At 40.1% G+C, this 22,658-nt stretch overlaps 1 protein-coding gene across 1 annotated transcript in view; it reads left to right on the top strand.

Annotated features, from left to right (window-relative positions):
* Positions 1-690: 690 nt before the first annotated feature.
* LOC107723935 (protein piccolo-like) overlaps positions 691-22,658 on the top strand; it is a 76,364-nt gene continuing 54,396 nt past the window's right edge. The window contains exons 1-10 of the mRNA XM_016532665.1: positions 691-833; positions 7,985-8,506; positions 10,221-10,624; positions 11,165-12,040; positions 15,248-16,144; positions 16,227-17,024; positions 17,123-17,992; positions 18,421-19,275; positions 20,262-21,701; positions 21,947-22,658. Of these exons, the coding sequence (XP_016388151.1) occupies positions 8,104-8,506; positions 10,221-10,624; positions 11,165-12,040; positions 15,248-16,144; positions 16,227-17,024; positions 17,123-17,992; positions 18,421-19,275; positions 20,262-21,701; positions 21,947-22,658 (7,255 nt within the window). The 5' untranslated portion in view covers positions 691-833; positions 7,985-8,103. The remainder of the gene's footprint in view (positions 834-7,984; positions 8,507-10,220; positions 10,625-11,164; positions 12,041-15,247; positions 16,145-16,226; positions 17,025-17,122; positions 17,993-18,420; positions 19,276-20,261; positions 21,702-21,946) is intronic.

Raw genomic sequence — 22,658 nt, 5'->3', positions numbered from 1 at the left:
TACACTTATTTTCACATAGCTATGAGAAGCGTTATACATGGATGCGCGTGCGGTTACAGTACTGTATTAAAGCTTTAATCAGGATAAAACCGTATATTAAAAGCTAACAGTAGCAGTAGTAGCACTAGAGGCGGTTTAGCCAATCACAACACACTGGACTAGCTAACCAATCTGAGCCCATTGCATATTTCTGAGGGAGGGGCATCACACAAATTTGCTAATTTGCTATTTTACTTACACATATTTGAGAATAGAGATATTTCATGATATAGTTTGGGAATATTTCGAATAAAAAATTAAATAAAACATAAGCCTAAGCTGAACCGGTAATGGTAAAAACCCATCCACAGCATCCTGCAAGCCATCATATACCGGACAGGATCTTTTAAGTACATAATCTCCTGCTGATTCTTGTCTACACTCGCTCCATATCTATTATCCGCAGCTGTCTATTTCTCACTCTTTCCTCCTCTCTCACTAAACATCACTACTGATTTCCTGCCTGCTTCTGATTGGTCCGTACAAGCAGGAGGAGATTAGGGCAGTCCCTAGTCAGCTGGAAGGGTGTCGAAAGAGCGCGAGGGGAGAGAGAGTGATGCTGTCTCTTTAAGAATATTTTAGGCTGATAGTTAATGATGGTCAGTGGTGGGGAAAATCAGAGTTAGTGGCGGCAGTGCAGTGGCAGCCTGTGAACATGGATGGCAAGGAGAGACGCTGATGTACTGTGGATTTAACAGCTTTTTAAGGGAATTCACACAGCCTAACGCCATTAAACACACTGGACTTGGGTTATTTGCATGCGTTCAACCTTAATTTGTTGGGGCTAAAATTAGGTAAGTGGTTGCAATTGTGTATTTTGTATTTTTTATTTTTATTTTTTTTGTAATAAACAGTATTTGGATAGGTTATTGGCTCCAATATTTTGTATTCAACAATGTAACCGTACACTATCATACATGCAAGCTTTACATCACGCTTGGCTTGCAGATATGAAATTAATTTATGATGGAGGGATGGGGGTTTGCTGTGAACTAGCTGTCAAGCTATTTTTTTCTTGCTGGACAACCCGGTCCATTCTTTCCTCTCCAGGGCAGATATTTAAATTTAATGAAACTGGCAAACAGTGTGTGATCAAGTTACAGTATTAATTACAGCCTGACCCTCTGCTGTACTCCACATGCCTTTGTGTGTATGTATAAGTAGATTACAACATCATTAATAACAGTTAATAACATCAGCATGTATGCTTCAAATATTATTATTCAAATTATTACGTGAATGAATACTGCTGAGTCAAAGCAAGAATATTCAAGGACTAACATGATGAGTGCACGTGTGAATGTGTATTTGTCAGTGTCGCTTCTGTTTATCTGGGCTTGTCCATCTGTTCGTGTCCTCGTGTTTTGGTACGTGTATATTTTTAGCAGTGTTTATGCATGCTTGCGTCGATTTCTATGTCTACGTTTGTTTATGCATGAAAAGCTGAGACACTTGAAGAGACAGAAAAAGAGAAAGTTTGTTTCAGGACAAATGTCAAAAGGTTTAGGCATGCTTGATGGAATAACATGTCAGGGCCAGCGGAGCAGCAGAGCTTACCGAAAGCGAAGACATGCTCCTACATCCCCAGACATCACTCAAACACATGCACACACACATAGACATGCAAACAAACAGCTGATCTATTCATGGGCCTATGGCAAGCTACAGTAAACCAATAAAAGGACTATAGCGGGGTTTTCAAACTTTCTATGGCAAGGACTTTCTAATGATCATCTAAAACATGAGAAAAATATTAAGTTGGATATTATAAAGACGTGTTCTAAATTAATGGCTGTGACTGGCTTTTATGTTTTCATTAAACTAAATATAGATAGATAGATAGATAGATAGATAGATATACTACCATTCAAAAGTTTGGGTCAGTTAGATTTTTTTTCTTTTAAGACATTAACATTTTATTTCAGAAATGGTGCATTACATTGATCAGAAGTGACATTCAGGGTGTTAGATGTCATTTTAGATTATTCTATGTAAAATAAATGCTGTTCCTTTGAACTTTCTATTCATCAAAGAATCCTAAAAAAAAAAAACTGTTTTCAACATTAATGGTAATAATACTTGAGCACCATATCAGCATATTATAATGATTTCTAAAGGATCATGTGACATTGAGCACTGGAGTAATGGCTGCTGAAAATTTAGCTTTGCATCACAAAATAAAAAAAATAAAAAAATTAAATAGAAAACAGTTATTTAAAATGTTAAAAATAATATTTCACAATTACTGTTTTTACTGTATTTTTAAATAAACGCAACTTTACTGAATATGCAAGACTTTGAAAAACATTAAATAATCTTACCGACCCCAAACTTTTGAAAATTAATATTATGAATTTATAATATTATGAAGATGTATAGTTATGGTAAATTTTGAAGTTTCTTGGAGTTCAGTAAAAAATATAAGATGTGAATATGGTATTGCCATTATATCTTTAGAGTTTCAGGTGAGAACTCAACTATACACACACACACACACATACACACACGCACACACACACATGTCTGGTCAGCTATCCTTGTGGGGACTCTCCATAGGCGTAATGGTTTTCCTACTGTACAGACCGTATATTCTATTGCCCTACACCAACCCTACACCTAAACCTACCCCTCACAGGAAACTTTCTGCATTTTTAGATTTTCAAAAAACTTAATTCTGTGTGATTTATTAGCTTGTTTACCCGTGGGGACCTCAATTTAGGTCCCCACCATGACACAAGTCCCCATGAGTCTGTGTGTATTCAGGTTTAAGTCCCCACCAGAATAGAAAAACAGGTACACACACACAAATATACAGTGGGTACGGAAAGTATTCAGACCCCCTTAAATTTTTCACTCTTTGTTATATTGCAGCCATTTGCTAAAATCATTTAAGTTAATTTTTTTTCCTCATTAATGTACACACAGCACCCCATATTGACAGAAAAACACAGAATTGTTGACATTTTTGCAGATTTATCAAAAAAGAAAAACTGAAATATCACACGGTCCTAAGTATTCAGACCCTTTGATTAATGAGGAAAAAAAAATTAACTTAAATGATTTTAGCAAATGGCTGCAATATAACAAAGAGTGAAAAATTTAAGGGGGTCTGAATACTTTCCGTACCCACTGTATATATATATATATATATACAGCAAAGTCGGCGAGATCTCAATATAAACACAAATATTTCTCATTAGGTTCTTCTTTTCTTTACTCTTGATGTGTCAATCTCATTTGTGTACATTTTATTTATCCCTGAGAAATGTCTGAGACAAATTTGTTTTTGCTTGAAACATAAATGAGAAATCCATTCAGTCTACTTGAGCTTTGAAAGAGCAATATGTTCCTCTGGGTGAGAATGGTGCTGTAACCATGTCTAGAGAAATATTCAATCCAATCTGGCCATGTGTACAGACACACTCCCACCCACCCACACACAGACAAATGGTGGGAGAGGAAGAATGATTCCAGCTTCCTTTACACTTCCCCACGCATGACGCAACACATAATCAGCAGCTACACACGCGTACACGCGGCCCTCCCCCAACACATGACGTGCAGGCCGAGTGGGAGAGTGAAGCGTGGGGGATTGAAGCCATGCACGACTCGCTCACGTCCTCACCGCACACACGCTCACTCACAGGAGCAGGCTCTGGGGAAACGTGACTCTCTCTGGCTGTCTTGATCTGTGTGTTTTAATAGCAGAATTTTGTTCGGTGACGGAATAGAGAAATGGGGTGAATTTCTTATGTTCTTCTTATGTCTATGTTTACATTACTGCATTAGAGCCAAATTATTTTATTTTTTTTGGCAACGCATATGTTTCCAGAGGAGTTCTGGATTTCACTACATACCTCATTCAAAGCAATTTTATAACATTTTCCAGCATGTTTGTAGAATTTATAAAAAATACATTATTTCAACACAAACCACTAACCTCGTGCTAATGTAGCGATTCATATTGGATTAAAGAAATACAGTAGTTCAGACAAAAAAAAAAAAAGAAAGTAAGAAAACGTATTAATTTACTCAGCTCTATGTTGTTACAATGATTTTTATTTCTTCAACGAAACATCTATCTATCGATCAATCTATCGTTCGTTCGTTTAATCATTCATTCTATTGTTCTGTCGTTCGTTCTACCATTCTATCGTTCGTTCTATCGTTCTATTGTTTTAACTATCGTTCTGTCCAATTATATAAATCTGCCTTAAATCTATTGTGTTGTCATATTTATGGTTCTATCTATTTATTGTTATATCTGTCATTCTATTGTTACATCTATCATTCTATTTGGTAACACTTTATTTTAAGGTGTCATTGTTACACATTACATGTTACTACTATTACAATAACAATAAATTATGAATAATTACATGCAAGTAACCCTAAGCCAAACCCTAATCCTAACCCTACCCATATTGTAAGTACATGAAGTTAATGTATAATAACATGTTATTAAATGTATAATTCATGTATAATTACAAGAACCACTGCTTTAGAGACAGTAGGAAAGAGAAGATCTTATATTGGCTAGTTATTGAAATATTTGAAGTCTGATGACTGTTGAGAGCTCCATTCTGGAAGAAGGATGGGGCAGCAAGACTCAGGTAATGGTGCTGGCATGGCGGCACTGATGGTCTTTTATGGATCGACCATTAGCAGTAGAGTGGAGCACATTAGATTCTCCCAGGACCATATCTGATCCTGCCAGGCAAAAAAAAAAATAAAAACTATAATGCAGACAGAGAAAAGCATGCTTCTCTCGCTGCCTTGGAATTGAATGATGCTGCATGTGAGTAAGTATGCACAGACAAATGACAAGCAAGAATAGAGAAAAAGTAGAAGAGACAAGCGAGAACATGAATTGTCATACCCCATCAATGTTTACTATGAATTTGAAGGTGAACTGATTTAGGCCATTGCCACAGGCTCTCTCTTTTATACTGACTACAGCTATATATATATTTGTTGTTGTTGTTATTGTCGCTGTTTAACCTTCTGTTGCACACTATCGCCTCAGGGTTGTATGTATGTATGTATGTATTTTCATTCAAGCACAAAAGATGTAAATGACATGGTTATCTTTTCTGACACAAAAATTTACATATTTTTACATTTTACATATAGGTTACATATTTTTGCTTTGTATAGTTTCCTTTAGAAAAAGCATTTATCTAAAGTATCATTGAAATTTAGTCGCCTTGGAATTATAAGGTTCTATCTGACATTTTTTGTCAAAATGGAGTTATTCACATATTCTTATGTGACAACTTATTTACATTATGTGATGTTTCTTTTGTAAGCTGTGTACATTTTGGGCCCTTTTCTAAGAAAACAAAAATGGTTCTATCTACAGAAGTCTATGGGACGCAAAACTTTGAAGCTCAATATCTCTAAACTGCTCAGAATGCAGATAGAACCTTATAATTCCAAGGTGGCGATTTGTTAGTGATTGAACTTCATTTTCAAAAAAACTAAAAATAATTTTTTATATGATTTCAACATTTGAAATCATATAAATTATTTATTTGTTCTAAAGAATTGCTTGTTTATTGGTTAGTAGTATCATTGCGTATTGACAGAGGGGTGGATAATATTGCAGTTGCCATGTTTTTATTTCGATTTATTTATTTTTTTTATCCATTTGATAATTTATCCACCTTATCTTTATATGTTTTTACATATAAAAGGTTAACTACAGTAGGTGACAACAATATTAATCATTATTATCATAATAATATTAAAATAATGTTTACAAATTTTATCAACATTTTATAAAAACAGTATTGGGATAATACTAATAATTTGGAGGTTTTGTTTATTTATTTATACTAATACACTGTCAACATTCTTATGTGCCTCAACGATATCAAACCCCTAACAGATGCCCAAACAAACGGAAGCCGATTATTAGCGGACAGTTTGTCAGAGACGAATGATTATGTCGCTTTAAATTCAATTTTCGCGAGGTGATGTATGCTGATCACCTGTCATGTGCGGCGCATGCGCAGAGGAGGCGATTGTGAACGCGGGTATGCCCTCAGATCCTCGTAACCTCCATCCTAGACGCCGAGCAGCCGATCACCAAACAGCACTAGAGAGACAGAAATGGGAGAATAAATAGGGATGCTCGCACGCTGTAAGGTAGGATGCTGTTTTTACCACTTCAGCTGGCCGTTCTGATGAAAATAAGCATGTTTTTCCGTCTGATCACAGTGGTAGTTTTGAGGAAGGATGATTGTGATGGTGTGTTGTAGTAGAGGAATACTTCTAGTCTGGAAATGCTTTCGGACGGATGCGGTTTTAGTGATGAGGCTGGGAAATCCTCCGACAGGGTATGATCAAGGGCAAATGCATCATGATCTGGACAGTGAGGGAACTTCCATTTCTCACCGTTTGCTCTTTTATTTCCCGTTTGAATGTCATGTGGCGAGATCAGTGTGATTACTGCAGATCGTGACTGTCAGAGATTGATCATCTACCATCTACAACCTCATATCAAATAACCAACATATAATATTACAGTGTTTTGGGGTAAATTGGAGCAAAAACATATCCTGATTTCGTGTAACTAAAACTGCCAATCATTTAAATAACGAAACATTACGTTTTCTTTAACATAAGGTTGTAAACCCATTTGTGTTTTACACATGCAGCGGAGGGTTTACAACCCGGATATGCCGACGGGCTATAGATGTTGCTTTTGAAGGAGCAGAAGCAGAAAAAAAAACTTAACAATCTGTCAATATATGTTTGTGGGCTGTTAAAGTTGATATCAGGTTAATGATCGCCAATGTGGTTTTAATTTTTATAGCGCGCGGTATACTGAAAAACATTTCTACATTTGCGAATAAATACACACAGAAAACCCACTGACCCTTTAAAGTTCCTCATCATAAATGTGTCCGTGTAGAGTTACTGCTGTGAATGGTGTGGCGTGTTGTATTTCACGCTGAAAGGCAGAGAGACGTGATGCATGAGCTGATCGTAGAGCGCTGTCCAGGGTGCTGAAGGGAAACGTCCAAACGCTCAGTCAATTACAGGGCGAATGCAGTCATGCTTTTTCACGAGATTGTAAGTGTTTCATCGCTGTTACATATTCATGCTGAATTTGTAAGTGTATTACACATGTTGATAAACAATATGCGTAGTAAAATTATCTTTTCCAAACTGTCATTAGTTTTGTCACTGTAAATGCAGAATCTTAACTCACAATTTGGATTGCAGTTGTCAAATACAATGGGCATGAACTTTTTTTAATCAACGCATTATTTTCATAGTATGGTCTATAACAGACATGTTGTCTATAATGTATGCATTCCAATGCAATGTCATTCAGAACACCAGGTAATATAAGATCATGCAAACTACATAAGGAAAAAGTGCTGATTAAAATAGTTTTAGATTATGTAAAGGGGGAATGCATGATGATCAGGGCAGTAAGGGAGCCTCTATGCCTCAATGTTAGCTAATTTATTTACTATATGACTGGATGTTATATGTCAGTGTCAGTGCTGCAGATCGTGACTATGTGAGATTGATCATCTACCATCTACAACCTCTACATATGACTTATGAAGTTGATGACTGTTTGTTTAAAATGTTTTGCTTATCTTATGTACCACTCTTTCTTAAATGAGGTTTTTACTTGCTTTGAAGAAGACGACTTGGCTAAACTATGCCTGAAAATAACAACACTTTCAGTCAAAATACTATTCTCATTTCACCCCATTTTGTCTTAGGCAGAACTGACGTATATTTAAAATGTAACATGGTATTAAATCATTTTGTTTATGGAGTCTGGAACTACTAATATTTTAATATTATTATGTATATGGTGTTACTTGATGTTTAATGCATGCACATATATATGTGTGCAATAAAAACACAAGTGATGCATGAATTCTCTCTTTTCATTGTCCATTTTCTATTTCCTAAGGGACACTGGAGGTAAATGTGAGGGATAACTTCAACTAGAGAGAGACTCCCTCCTCTGGGCTCCCCCCATCCCAGCCCTCTCCTACACCAGTCTTCAGAGCCCCATTCCCAACAGCCAACATGTTCTCCTCCAACTTTCTGAGTGGGGGGAATCCTCTAAGTGCAATGTCCTCTGCTGTAAACAAGTTCAGTCGTTTTGGGGATGAGGAGGAAAAGCAACAACAGCAGCCTCCAGGACCCTCAAAGCAGAAGGATCCTCAACAGCAGGGGAATGGCCAACCAGCCTCACAGGGGCCTCAGAGGCAAAGTGGACAGCAGACACAGGGTGTGGGAATGGGTGGCCAAGGAGCTGGACGAGGTGGATCTCAACCACAAGGAGCTGGACGGGGTGGATCTCAACCACAAGAAGCTGGACGGGGAAGTCCTGTACAGCAAAGAGCTGGGAGAGGAGGTCCTCCACAACAGGGAGAAGGCAGGGGAGGATTGCAACAAGGAGCAGGTGGGGGTGGATCTCCTAAGCAGGGTGTTGGGAAGGGTGGACCTCAACAACAAGGCCCAAGTGGACCTGCGTCTCATCCAGGAGGTGCAGTTGGCTCAAGGCCTCCTTCATCAGAGCCTCAAGTGAAAGGTGGACCTGGAGCTGGGGTGAAATCCCTCTGTCCAGTCTGTAAAAATACAGAACTCAATCTTAAGTCTAAGGATTCGCCCAACCATAACACCTGCTCACAATGTAAATCAGTGGTCTGCAACATGTGTGGGTTCAGTCCTCCGGATGCAACTGTGAGTAAAAATTCATTTAACAACTCATTTAGTTTTTAATCTGTATTTGCGTGATACATAAAGCAGTGGTATACAATATGCATGTCTCATTTGAAGTATTTTTTGTTCTTTTTTGGGATTCAAAAGGAAAAGAAACTAGATCTTGTTTTATATCCGTTGCCGAATAGACCGCTCTAGATTTACATGTCACTTTTTACTCTCTGGTGAAAGTTCGCCATTATGTGTTTCAATCCAGAGTCCACTGTCTCTGAAGCACGTTTTATTGGACTGTGATGGTTTTAATTCCTTGACAAATTTTTTATGTTTTTTCCCCAAAAGCTCATATTTTTCACAATTATTTATCACCGTTCAGTAAAGAAGTAAATAGAGTTTTTCATCAATGCAACCATGAATAAGTAATCCTAATTCCTCAGAAGACATTTTTCACTGTATAAATTGTCTTTTTGTGCGGAACAATGCAAAACAACTGATTAATTTGAATTTCTTGTTAAGTTAAAAACTAGCAATTGTATAACAAATGTGTATCCTCCATGTACGCAGGCTAAGGAGTGGCTTTGCCTGAATTGCCAGATGCAGAGGGCTCTGGGAGGGGCAGAGAACAGCGGACCTCCTACGCTAAAAGCCCAGCCACAGCCCAAGGACTCCGTACCATCACAGAACCCTGCAAAGAAAAACACTCCTCATAGTAAGCAGATGCCCCCATCTGCCAGCCAGCCAACCAAACCAACAGAGGGTCAGAAACCGTCAAGCCAGTCCAGCACAAGGGCAGCTCATCCATCGGAGCAAACGTCACAACAAAAACCTCCTCCACAACAGACGACAAAAGGTGCTCCTCCTGCCAAAACTGAGACACCATCAAAGACTGAGCCCCCTAAAAAAGAAGAAGAGTCCAGTTTCTTTGGTTTCGGCTTTGGTGGCGCTCGATCCTGCTCTCCTTCTCCACAGCCCGGTGCCTCTTCTGTTTCTGGAAAGGTTCTAGGCTTTGGTTCTTCATTTCTTAGCTCAGCGTCCAATTTGATTTCAGCTGTCCAGGATGAGCCCTCCACAACCCCACCAGCCTCTCGAAAAGGTTCCACCATTTCCCAAACCTCTGTCAAGACTTCCACACCCCCTTCCTCAAGAAAAGGCTCAGAGGCCACTAAGGGCTCCACCAGTGTTCCTAAATCACAGACACAGGAGGGAAAAATGCAACAGCAACAAAGTAAACCCCAAGACACTCAAAAAACAACGACAACAAAGGAAACCACATCTGCTCAGGCCACTAAATTAGATCAAAGCCCAAAACTTCCTCCCAAAGCCTGTCCACTCTGCAAGGCAAACCTGAGAAGAGATCCTCCCAACTACAGTACCTGCACTGAATGCAAGGCCATCGTGTGTAATCAGTGCGGATTTAATCCTGTGCCTCATCAAACAGAGGTAAGAAACAGATGAATGCATTTTCTTGCAGTAGGTTCAAGGAGCTGGACGGGGTGGATCTCAACCACAAGGAGCTGGACGGGGAAGTCCTGTACAGCAAAGAGCTGGGAGAGGAGGTCCTCCACAACAGGGAGAAGGCAGGGGAGGATTGCAACAAGGAGCAGGTGGGGGTGGATCTCCTAAGCAGGGTGTTGGGAAGGGTGGACCTCAACAACAAGGCCCAAGTGGACCTGCGTCTCATCCAGGAGGTGCAGTTGGCTCAAGGCCTCCTTCATCAGAGCCTCAAGTGAAAGGTGGACCTGGAGCTGGGGTGAAATCCCTCTGTCCAGTCTGTAAAAATACAGAACTCAATCTTAAGTCTAAGGATTCGCCCAACCATAACACCTGCTCACAATGTAAATCAGTGGTCTGCAACATGTGTGGGTTCAGTCCTCCGGATGCAACTGTGAGTAAAAATTCATTTAACAACTCATTTAGTTTTTAATCTGTATTTGCGTGATACATAAAGCAGTGGTATACAATATGCATGTCTCATTTGAAGTATTTTTTGTTCTTTTTTGGGATTCAAAAGGAAAAGAAACTAGATCTTGTTTTATATCCGTTGCCGAATAGACCGCTCTAGATTTACATGTCACTTTTTACTCTCTGGTGAAAGTTCGCCATTATGTGTTTCAATCCAGAGTCCACTGTCTCTGAAGCACGTTTTATTGGACTGTGATGGTTTTAATTCCTTGACAAATTTTTTATGTTTTTTCCCCAAAAGCTCATATTTTTCACAATTATTTATCACCGTTCAGTAAAGAAGTAAATAGAGTTTTTCATCAATGCAACCATGAATAAGTAATCCTAATTCCTCAGAAGACATTTTTCACTGTATAAATTGTCTTTTTGTGCGGAACAATGCAAAACAACTGATTAATTTGAATTTCTTGTTAAGTTAAAAACTAGCAATTGTATAACAAATGTGTATCCTCCATGTACGCAGGCTAAGGAGTGGCTTTGCCTGAATTGCCAGATGCAGAGGGCTCTGGGAGGGGCAGAGAACAGCGGACCTCCTACGCTAAAAGCCCAGCCACAGCCCAAGGACTCCGTACCATCACAGAACCCTGCAAAGAAAAACACTCCTCATAGTAAGCAGATGCCCCCATCTGCCAGCCAGCCAACCAAACCAACAGAGGGTCAGAAACCGTCAAGCCAGTCCAGCACAAGGGCAGCTCATCCATCGGAGCAAACGTCACAACAAAAACCTCCTCCACAACAGACGACAAAAGGTGCTCCTCCTGCCAAAACTGAGATACCATCAAAGACTGAGCCCCCTAAAAAAGAAGAAGAGTCCAGTTTCTTTGGTTTCGGTTTTGGTGGCGCTCGATCCCGCTCTCCTTCTCCACAGCCCGGTGCCTCTTCTGTTTCTGGAAAGGTTCTAGGCTTTGGTTCTTCATTTCTTAGCTCAGCGTCCAATTTGATTTCAGCTGTCCAGGATGAGCCCTCCACAACCCCACCAACCTCTCGAAAAGGTTCCACCATTTCCCAAACCTCTGTCAAGACTTCCACACCCCCTTCCTCAAGAAAAGGCTCAGAGGCCACTAAGGGCTCCACCAGTGTTCCTAAATCACAGACACAGGAGGGAAAAATGCAACAGCAACAAAGTAAACCCCAAGACACTCAAAAAACAACGACAACAAAGGAAACCACATCTGCTCAGGCCACTAAATTAGATCAAAGCCCAAAACTTCCTCCCAAAGCCTGTCCACTCTGCAAGGCAAACCTGAGAAGAGATCCTCCCAACTACAGTACCTGCACTGAATGCAAGGCCATCGTGTGTAATCAGTGCGGATTTAATCCTGTGCCTCATCAAACAGAGGTAAGAAACAGATGAATGCATTTTCTTGCAGTAGGTTCACATTATGGTTTGTGCAATGAACTGTGGGCAGAAAATGTCAAGAGCAATTTCAGAGGACATGTTCTCAGTGATTCCAGTGATTCTGTTGTAAAAGATGGATGCATTTTCTAGTCTCTTTGGTTTGTGTGGAGGCAGTCTTGTGGAAGGCAGACCGAAAATGGCTGTGAGAGAGACAAAATGTGCCTTGATTCTCAATTACCTCGGACTACTTCCTGCCTAAACTTACAAAAATAAAGTGCTTGACTCTCAAGGCAAAAAAGAAAACATCAATGTGCAGGTTCACACTGTTTCTTCCTTTTTTTAGTCATGCATTAGAGTGATTCACAGATCCATTAGGGCTTTGGGTGATAAATAGATGTTATGAATGAATAGACATTCTGTGCTTAGTGACTTGTGTTATGAAGTTTAATGATCTATCTGGGTCAAACATTGCAGTTAGTGTGGCTTGTCTATTTTACCTGCCAGCTTTCCATGCAGTGTGTTGGCTTTACCCACGTTCCAGACCCAGCAAAGCCATCAAGATAGTCTTGGGGAGAGAGGTTCATTCATGATGATTTTGTGGGCTTTAGTGTTGTATGTTTTGATCCAAGGGGATTTATGATTTTCCTATCACAACTGAAGTTGTTAGACCTACTGTTTCAATGTAACCATTTTGTTTGTCGTTGTTTTCAGGCCTTAGTGGCATTCATGGCTTTTATTTTGAAGTCTTCTTACCACTGTTGCTGGTTTCCCTTTTTATCACCTAATTTTGTTTGTAAGTATAGATGGTCCTTTTCTCATTTTCTTTCACTATGTGTCATTATGACTTTTGTCAAGTTTTTATTTGAAACACCCCACATAAAACTATGTAGTAACAGACATATAAATAGATGTCCTGAAAAATACAATGTGCTTTATTTGTTTTATGTTTTATTTTTTGTAAAACCAATCATAAAACTACAAAACACTCTCTGTAGTTAGAATAATATTTCAGGTTTTGGAGAGAGATTTGGTGTGGCTGAAGTCAGCAAATCATTTGAAATCACTTTCATCATGTTTAATATTAAGTTTAGTTGGTTATTTTATGGTAGTGCTGGGATCAATATTTTTTCTTGAGGCCATAAACATACACTTTTTACAAATGTCATACATGTCTAATTCTAGCGTGAATAATGTTTGTGTTTGCAACTATATTTTTCAAAACACAGACTAACTTTTGTATCTTGGCAATCAGGTTTTAGGGACTTTAGGGATATTTAGGGACTAGAATAGTCAAGGCAAGCAATGTGTCATGTGCTTAGTCTTAGCAGTGAAGTTGCTGTAATAATGTATGTCCCCCAGAGAGCCCTTACCACCTCTATTGTCATCATATGGAAGTCCTGAGCATACCAATTTGGCCCCTAAATGGCCATTTCATCTTTTAAGATGTGTTGAGCACAAAAGACACTTGACTCTGTAATTAACCATTCAGAGTTTATGTGCAGCCTGGGGCAAGGTGACTCCAAGACTATTGGGTCACATGGGCCGGCTGTGTGACGAAAACTCAGCAGACAGGGGATCAGTGGGTTGTCCTCGGAGATAACATCTAAGACTTTTCCAAGAGAGTTCAAAAGCACAGAGATGAGGTGTAGATTACAGTGGCATCTGCTACTCGGTTGTGCTCAGTGTCAAGTGCTCAGTGTTGTTGAAATTAGATAATAGTGAAAAAATATGTCTCCGATATGAAGGTCACCTTCATTTATGGCCACAACTGTGTGGTTAGTGTTTAATCATGAGCTATTCAAACCTGATAATTGCCTTAAGTCTAGAGAATTTGCAAATGCAACACATCTGTGTATATTTTTATCCCATGCTAAAATTATCTAAATGATTTAGTCTGTTTCCTTAGGCCTAAAAAAGAGTGCTGCTGGCTTTCTCCAGAGATTAAATTTGGGCTTCAGGATGAGCCGTGTGCTTGAGAATTGTGCAGGCAGCACAAATATAAATAAAACTTTGAGATACAGAGGGGATTTAATTTAACCCTCAGAGATCCATTGTAGCAAAATACCAAAAAGCGAACAAAAGGTGTTTAAAGAGTTAATACATATTTAACACCAGCTCAAACTCTGAAATGTATCATAAAAAAATTGGCAGGAACATTTACAGATTTTTCCCCCCCAGCATGCCAAAGTAACAGTGCTGTCACTGCCTTCTGACACCAATGTAAGCTGTTTTTGATCTGATTTTAGAAGCTGTCTTTTTGTAATGTCAGTTGTGAATTTTTTATGTGCACAGTATGTGTGTATATATAAGCTTATGCAAATAAGACAATTTTTCTGAATGTTGCACAAATACTACAGTTAGCTTTGGTAATCCACATTTTATGGTTGTGTTGTTTGTAACACAAAAGAGCCCATTGACCCATTGATAAATATTTCAAATGATTTTCTGTGTAGCCTAATGGGACTTTATGGGTCATCAGAGGACTGCTCTGATATGAAAATATTTGTTTCAGCCTTCTAGCTTACTGGGAAGTCAGAGAGACTACACTGTCGGCCTCTAAAACTTGCATTTTCAGGATAATAAAACATTTAAGAGTGTCTTAGGGCTGGTGTGAGATGAACATACTGAGGTTCCATCCTTCTAGCTTGGAAAGTGCTTATAAAAGTAGTTCTGTAGGCCTCTGGCAGAATATGCATTTTCAGTATACTTTACAGTTGTCTGTGATGTGTAGGAGTATTACAGGGTCATGAAACTCTATAGTTGAGAGTTTTATAGTTGTAAGGGCTGCTCTGACATATTCAAATTTCATCTTGCTGGGAAGGATTCTCATGAAAGCATTTGCAACATTTTTCTAAAAGTAACCAAAATATATAAATACACATCATGTTTTTTTTTATGTGTTTGAAATATTTATATGAATAATAAATATACACTTTCAGAGTACAGAACAATTTTCTATTGTTTTTATTGTAATCAGTCACACACACACAAAATCTTTAATAACCAAAAAAGAGAATGAATCACCAATGCTTGGGTCACTGAGGGTTTTCTAAATATTTATTTAAAGCTACAAGTAGTAATGTTATGTGATATCTGCTTGTGAGGTCAATTTACATACGTCCTGCAAAATATATCTTTTTATCATTTGTTATTCATGTTGTAAAATAAATGTGGAGAACTAACTTATTTTTTGTAATGTTTTTGAAGGCAAAAGAGTGGCTTTGCTTAAACTGCCAGACACAGAGAGCGCTGAAAGGAATAGAGCCTCCGGGACAACCCACTATAAAGTCCCAAACACAGCCCAGCAAATCTCAAAAGATGGAATCTACACATGGTCCTTTAGAGAAACAGCCCACAGCTCAGCCAACAAAGACTAGTCCTGCCAACCAACCTGCTTCTCAGAAAAAGGAAATGCATGAACAGACTAGTGCAGCAGGAGCAAAGCAAGCTCCCTCTCCTAAGCCTTTACAGCAACCGACAGCAAAAAATGCCCCCTCTCCTTCTGTGTCTAAAGCAGCACCACCGGCTGAGACTGAGCAAGAACAGTCAGGATTTTTCGGCTTTTCGGGCTTTGGTGGAGCCCGGTCACGATCACCATCCCCTCAGCCTGCTGTTTCGGCCATGTCTGGTAAGGTCCTAGGATTTAAGTCGTCCTTCCTGAGCTCAGCATCTAATCTCATTTCATCAGCGGTTCAAGATGAACCTTCTACGACACCACCAAATAACCCTCAAGCACCTTCAGTCTCTCAAACTTCCCTCAAGACTTCTACTCCACCGACGTCTCTCAAAGGCTCCGCATCATCGCAAGGGGCTGCATTATCAGCATCTACAGGAAAGGCTAATCAATCAGATGGTCAGAAAGAAGAGAAAACGACAGAGCTAAATGCAGACCAAAAGAACAAAGCACCAATATCTCAAATTAAAAAAGCCGAACCGTCTTCACAGATGCCAAAAGCAGACAAAGGCCCTCAAACCTTGCCCAAATCCTGCCCACTCTGTAAGGTAGAAATCAAAAAGGACCTTGCCAACTACAACACTTGTACTGAGTGCAAAAACACTGTGTGCAATCTATGTGGGTTCAACCCAACGCCACATCAAACAGAGGTAGTGTTACGTTGACTTTTAATACTTTTTAAAAGTTTTGAATGATATGTGAACATGTTAACCACTTTGTCTTACTTTTTAGTTGAAAGAATGGCTTTGTCTGAACTGTCAGACTCAAAGAGCTCTAAGAGGAATGGAGCCACCAGGAGCAGCGCAGCCCAACAAAATCCCTTCCACTCAACCAATGGCTTCACCCTCAATTCAAAAGAAAGGTGTTTCTGAATTAGGCAAGAAAATTGACCCTCCTCAGAAATTACAAGAACAACAAACCAAGGCTCTAAATGGTACTCTGCCCATCCAAAAAGCCCAGCAGCAAGAAAATGAAGCCAAATCTGAAGTTTCTGCCAAGACAGCCAAGGAAGGAACTGGATTTTTGGGTTTTGGTGGTGCTAGGTCAAGGTCTCCATCTCCTCAGCCTGCTATGTCTGCTGTATCTGGGAAGGTTCTTGGCTTTGGTTCCTCCTTTCTCAGCTCAGCATCTAATTTAATATCCTCAGCTGTGCAAGATGAGACATCTACAACACCACCAACCTCCCGCAAAGCTTCCACAGTTTCCCAGAGCTCAACACCACCCACGTCTCGGAAGAGCTCTGCTGTTCCACAGACCACAAACACAGGGGATAATAAACAACCTACTGCACAAAAACAAGAAAAAAAGATTTCTGAGTCACCTCAGCTATCCAGTAAATCTTCTGTGAAAGCAAAAACAGACCAAACATTGTCTGCAAAAGTTGACAAAACTCCCCTCCCTCTTCCCAAAATCTGTCCACTTTGCAAGGCAGATATTACCAGTGATCCTCCTAATTTTAGCACCTGCACCGATTGCAAAAACATTGTGTGTAACCGTTGTGGATTTAACCCCATGCCTCATCAAAAAGAGGTAAGAGAAAGTTTATTTTACTCTACTGGTCATAATTGATTTATTGAAGGACAATAATGTTGATTTGTGGTTTTGTGGTTGTGATTTTGGTCATGCAGGTGAAGGAATGGCTCTGTTTAAATTGCCAGATAAAGAGAGCACCTGAACCTTCAAGTCTAAATCCCCAGCTACAGACTAATGCTGGCTCACAACAAGACAAAACAGCTCCACATCAGCCTCCTCCAGGAGCCAGTAGAACTGAGGACCAGTCAAAAACAGCAAATCTCCCAAATGAAAAACCTGCACAGAAAGAAACTATAAAACCTCAACAGCCAAAAGATAGTAGTGCCCCAGCCAAATCCGAAACCACAACACAATCAGATTCCTCCAAAGAAGATACAGGTTTCTTTGGCTTTGGTTTTGGTGGTGCTCGATCTCGATCACCTTCTCCTCAACCTGTTGTCTCGGAGAAGGTTCTAGGGTTTGGTTCCTCGTTCCTCAGCTCAGCATCTAATCTCATATCTTCAGTAGTTCAAGATGAGTCCTCCACAACACCGCCACCACCTCGTAAAGGTACAACAGTTTCTCAGACCTCGGTGAAGTCTACAACGCCGCCCGCCTCTCGTAAGGGTTCATCGGTTTCACAGACATCTCTCAAAACCACATCTGCTGTGGCAGCAGCAGCTACATCCCGCAAGGGATCTACAGCATCCCAACACTCAACAAAAATGCAGGCTGTGGAAAATAAGCCTCTTTCTCAAAAGCAGTTGGCAGACAAGAAGTCCATGCAATCTCAACCTTTCAAAGCACCATCTACACCTCCATCAAAGCCTCAAGCAGCTGATATGTCCTCTCAGTCTCTGCCTAAAGAATGCCCACTTTGCAAAGTAGAGCTCAAGAAAGATCCTTCTAACTTCAACACCTGCACTAAATGCAAGAGCATTGTATGTAACCTCTGTGGGTTTAATCCCATGCCTCATCAAACCGAGGTAAGATAATTCAGTATTTGGAAAATGAGCTGTGGGCTCTACAGCAGGGCTCTTCAACTCGGCTCCTGGAGGGCCGGTGTCGTGCAGAGTTTAGTTCCAATCCTAATCAAACACAGGTGATCAAGCTAATCAAAGTATTCAGGACTATTTAAAAATGATGAACAGGTGTGTTGGATAAGGGTGGGAAGTAAACTATGCAGATCACTGGCCTTCCAGGACCGGAGTTGACTAGCCCTGCTCTACAGTATTTACCTTTAATATAAAATATTTTTGACAGTATTATAATTCCACAGCTAATTCAGCAATATTGCTGTGTAAGTTTTTGTATGATCAAACCTGCATCAATAATCTTATTTTAACCCAGAGTTTAAGAGCTTTGTGGAAACAATTTTGTCTGGGGTTTCTCAAACTCTCTTATTTGTTGGCAGGCAAAGGAGTGGCTTTGCTTGACCTGTCAGGTGCAGCGAGCATCAATGCCTTCCCATGCAGAGCCTCAAGATCAAGCTAAGAAAGTAGCCCCAGTGCCAAAGAAGGAGGAGCAAGATGTTCCAGAATCTGTGCAGAAGAAACAAAATGTGGAGGAAGCCACCAGAACTAGTCAGAAAACAGCTGTAGTAGGGAGAAAGGAGCCCACTGATGTGACACCACAAGAGCTCAGTCAACCGAAGATATCACAGCAGGTGAAATCAGACAAACCTCATCAAGAGGAGTCTGGATTTTTTGGTTTTGGCTTCGGTGGGGCTCGATCCAGGTCTCCTTCACCTCAACCTGCTGTTTCTGCTGTGTCTGGGAAAGTTTTAGGCTTTGGTTCCTCCTTCCTTAGCACAGCCTCTAATCTGATATCATCAGCTGTTCAGGATGAACCTTCCACAACACCGCCAACCTCCCGCAAAGGTTCGTCAGTTTCAGAAACAACACCTCCTCCTGGCTCCCGTAAAGGCTCTACAGTATCTCAGTCATTGTTCAACAACAACACAACGTCTCCTAGCTCACAAAAAGGTTCTGTAACCACACAAGGTTCCCAGAAAGCTCAACCTAGTAAAGATACTAAACTATCAATTGGACAGAAACAAGAGGAGAAGACACCATCACTTCAACAGGCTAAGGAGCCATCAAATAAAGTAAAAGAGGATAAATCAGAGACACCTATATCCAAGCCTCTTCCCAAGGTCTGCCCAATTTGCAAGGTGGAGCTCAAGAAAGATCAGTACAACAGCTGCACTGAATGCAAAAATTTCGTATGTAACTTGTGTGGGTTCAACCCTATGCCCCATGAAGATGAGGTAAGAAAATATCACTGTTGTGTTGAACAGTTTGTTTTTTTAATTTTGTTTTGTTAAAGTCAGCATGAATGGAAATTGCAAACCACTTTAAGTTACACGTTATTTCAGTAGTCCACATTAGACAACTTTTATAAAGAATATCTCTTTGGATTTGAGACTTTAGTCTTTGCAACTTCTTTATGCACCAAGAGCTTGTAACACTTCAAAGAGAAAGGAAAAATTGAAATCGCATCATATGACCCCTTTAACTGTAAGTAACTTTCCAACTACATGTCAACTAACTCATTAGAGTATCAGTAGACTGTTAGGTTAGGGTTAGGTCACAACGAGCTGATGTGTACTTGTGTCTGTTGGGTGTTCGGTGATCATCAAAATACAGTGTTAGCAGATACAGCAGAAAGTCTACTAATACTCTAATAACTGGTAGTCGACATGTAGTTACAATGTTACTTATAGTTAGTAGAATGTCTAAAGTGGACTATCAAAATAAAGAGTTACGCAGATCAACAAATTGTGACATTTCTGAGGAAAACTTCTATCAAACAAGAAAAAACAAACAAGGAGGGACACCATCGATTGGATTGTGAAAAGTAAGCATTGCATACCAGAATGGAGGCAGATCTTAAATGCTGTGTGGTCTTGCATATGCCTGCACAGAGAAGAGAGCATATCACAAGAAGAACAAATTAAGACTGTTTTAAACTGTTTACAATAAGACCAGTGAGTTGCATTAAGAGAATAAATAGTGTAAATTTTGAGCTCATTCTGACTTAAATGCTGACTTTAATGGAAAACTATCATGATGCAATTTGAGAACCAACAGTTTTATGTTGACAGGAGAGCTAACAATGCTCACCTCTTCTTTAATCTAATTTATTTGAGCCAAGTTAATAAGCAGTGCGGTTAATCCACTTAAGTCTGGGATGCTGTATAATGTAAGTTTGAGTTACAAAATGATTAATTCAATATACTTTACAAAACTACAGATGAAGTGGCTGTGTTTGGCGTGTCAGATGAAGAAAGCACCACAACCTCATCCTGCACAGCTTCAGTCACACGCTAAGGAAGCTGCACCACTTAAAATGGATACTCCCACTCCAGATGCTTCACAGAAAAAGCCACATCTTCCAGCAGATGCCGTTCAAAAGGATAAGAAACCAGAAGTGGAAGAGAAACAAGACAATAAGCAAACATTAGCAGAAACTGAACAACCCACCCAAAGAGAAACGAAACAACATCATATTGCAGAAGTTCCAAAGTCAGAATCTCAAAAAACTGATCCGCAACCAGATAAACCTGGATTCTTTGGGTTCGGTTTTGGAGGAGCTAGATCTCGATCACCTTCTCCTCAGCCTGCTGTCTCAGAGAAGGTTCTAGGGTTTGGTTCTTCATTCTTAAGCTCAGCATCTAATCTAATCTCAACAGCTGTTCAAGATGAGTCCTCTACAACACCGTCTAGTTCTCGCAAGGCTTCAACAGCTTCTCAAATATCTGATAAGACACCACCAATCTCTCGCAAAGTTTCCGCAGTTTCACAAATCTCCAGTAAAGTTAATACCACTCCACCTTCCTCTCGTAAGGGTTCTACAGTTTCACAGACGTCTGTTAAAACAACTCCTGCAACCTCACAGAAGGAGTCTGAAGCTGCAGTAAACTCTAAAAGCATTGAAAATACAGATGGGGCAAAAACTAAAGTTGCAAAAAAAGGAGAAGAAACCACTAAAGGAGCTACCCCACAGCAGCAAAGACAAGGAAAGTCCCAAGATGGACATATTCCTGTCTCCTCTGAAATCCCTGAAGAGTCTAGAGGTAGATCTCAGACTCCGTTACTTCCACCTGCAGCATCTGCTGTCTCTGGGAAGGTTTTGGGATTTGGTTCCTCCCTCTTTAGCTCAGCAAGTAATCTGATCTCATCAGCTCTAGATGAGCCTTCTACAACACCACCCACTTCTCGCAAAGGATCCACATCTTCCCAACTATCTGCTAAGACTACAACCCCACCCTCATCTCGTAAAGGCTCTTCAGTTTCCCAGACTTCAGATAAAATTACCACTCCACCTTCCTCACGAAAGGGTTCTGGAGTTTCTCAGACCGGCACACCTCCTGCTTCCTCAAAAGGATCTGATGTCTCTCCTAAAATTCTTCCTTCAGATGACAAAAAAGTACATCCTGAAAATATACAAGAACAGATAAAAAAAGATAAGAAATCCATGGTCAGTCAGGCACAGCCAACAATTGTATCAGTTACAAAAGATAGAGATCTACCAGAAACAACAAGGACAGAGCCCACTAAATCATTTCCCAAAGCCTGCCCTCTCTGTGAAGTCGATTTGCAGAAGGAGCCTCCCAATTACAATACCTGTACCGACTGCAAAAACACTGTGTGTAATCTATGTGGCTTTAACCCCATGCCCCATGAGACAGAGGTAAGCAGCCTTTTTACCTTGAACATAAAACACCTTATTCTCATTATTATACTTATTATTTAATTAGTATTGTGGTAGTATCTCGGTATATGACATTATGGGCACCAACATTTATGACTTTAGACTTTTTAAGCATGAAAAAAATGCATTAAAATTATATTTAAAAATTATTTAATATTTCAAATATGTTTCTTGTAGTATTCTGTGTGCTCAATTTTATACTGATTATTGGAATGCTGTTTCAGAAAAAGGAGTGGCTATGTCTGAACTGCCAGATGCAAAGAGCTCAAGCTGAGACTGACAAAGTACCTCCACCAGTATCACCACTAAAGAAAGCAACACCAACTCCTGTTCCTCCCCAGAAGAAGCCACTTGATTCCACAGATGCTACTGAAAAAGAAAATACTTCACTATCTAAAGGTGCAACACCAGGGTCTAGGAAGGCTAGTGCAGTTCCACCAACACAGAATCCACCCCAGCAGCAGGACATCAAAAATCCAGTACAGCCAACACAGAAGGATGATACTGTATCCACAAAATCTACTGCCTCACCAAAGGCTGCATCCACAAAAGAAGAGAGTGGCTTGTTTGGTTTTGGACGCTCTAGATCACCTTCTCCCCAACCTGCTGCTTCCAGTGTTTCTGGGAAGGTCTTTGGATTTGGTTCTTCCCTGTTGAGTTCGGCTTCTAATCTTATCTCCACCGCTGTACAAGATGAATCCTCCACCACACTCCTTGCAACTCAGCAACAGGTTTCATCAGCTTCACATACTCCTGTGACGACTACATTAACACCAGCTACTTCTCAGAAGGGATCAGCAGATGTGTCACCAAAACAGAGAGCTAAATCTGTTGAAAATCAGCAGAAAGACAAGAAACCTGAAGAGAAAATGACAGAAGTTCAGGGAAAAGCTGTAAAAGAGGGTGACCACACGTCAGAGCCTCCAAAAACTTGCC

The sequence above is a fragment of the Sinocyclocheilus rhinocerous genome, unplaced genomic scaffold (genome assembly GCF_001515625.1).
Source record: "Sinocyclocheilus rhinocerous isolate Xijiao unplaced genomic scaffold, SAMN03320098_v1.1 scaffold2049, whole genome shotgun sequence".
NCBI lineage: Eukaryota > Metazoa > Chordata > Actinopteri > Cypriniformes > Cyprinidae > Sinocyclocheilus > Sinocyclocheilus rhinocerous.
Note: the sequence above shows the minus strand (reverse complement) of the source record. Positions and strands in the feature narration are given on the sequence as shown.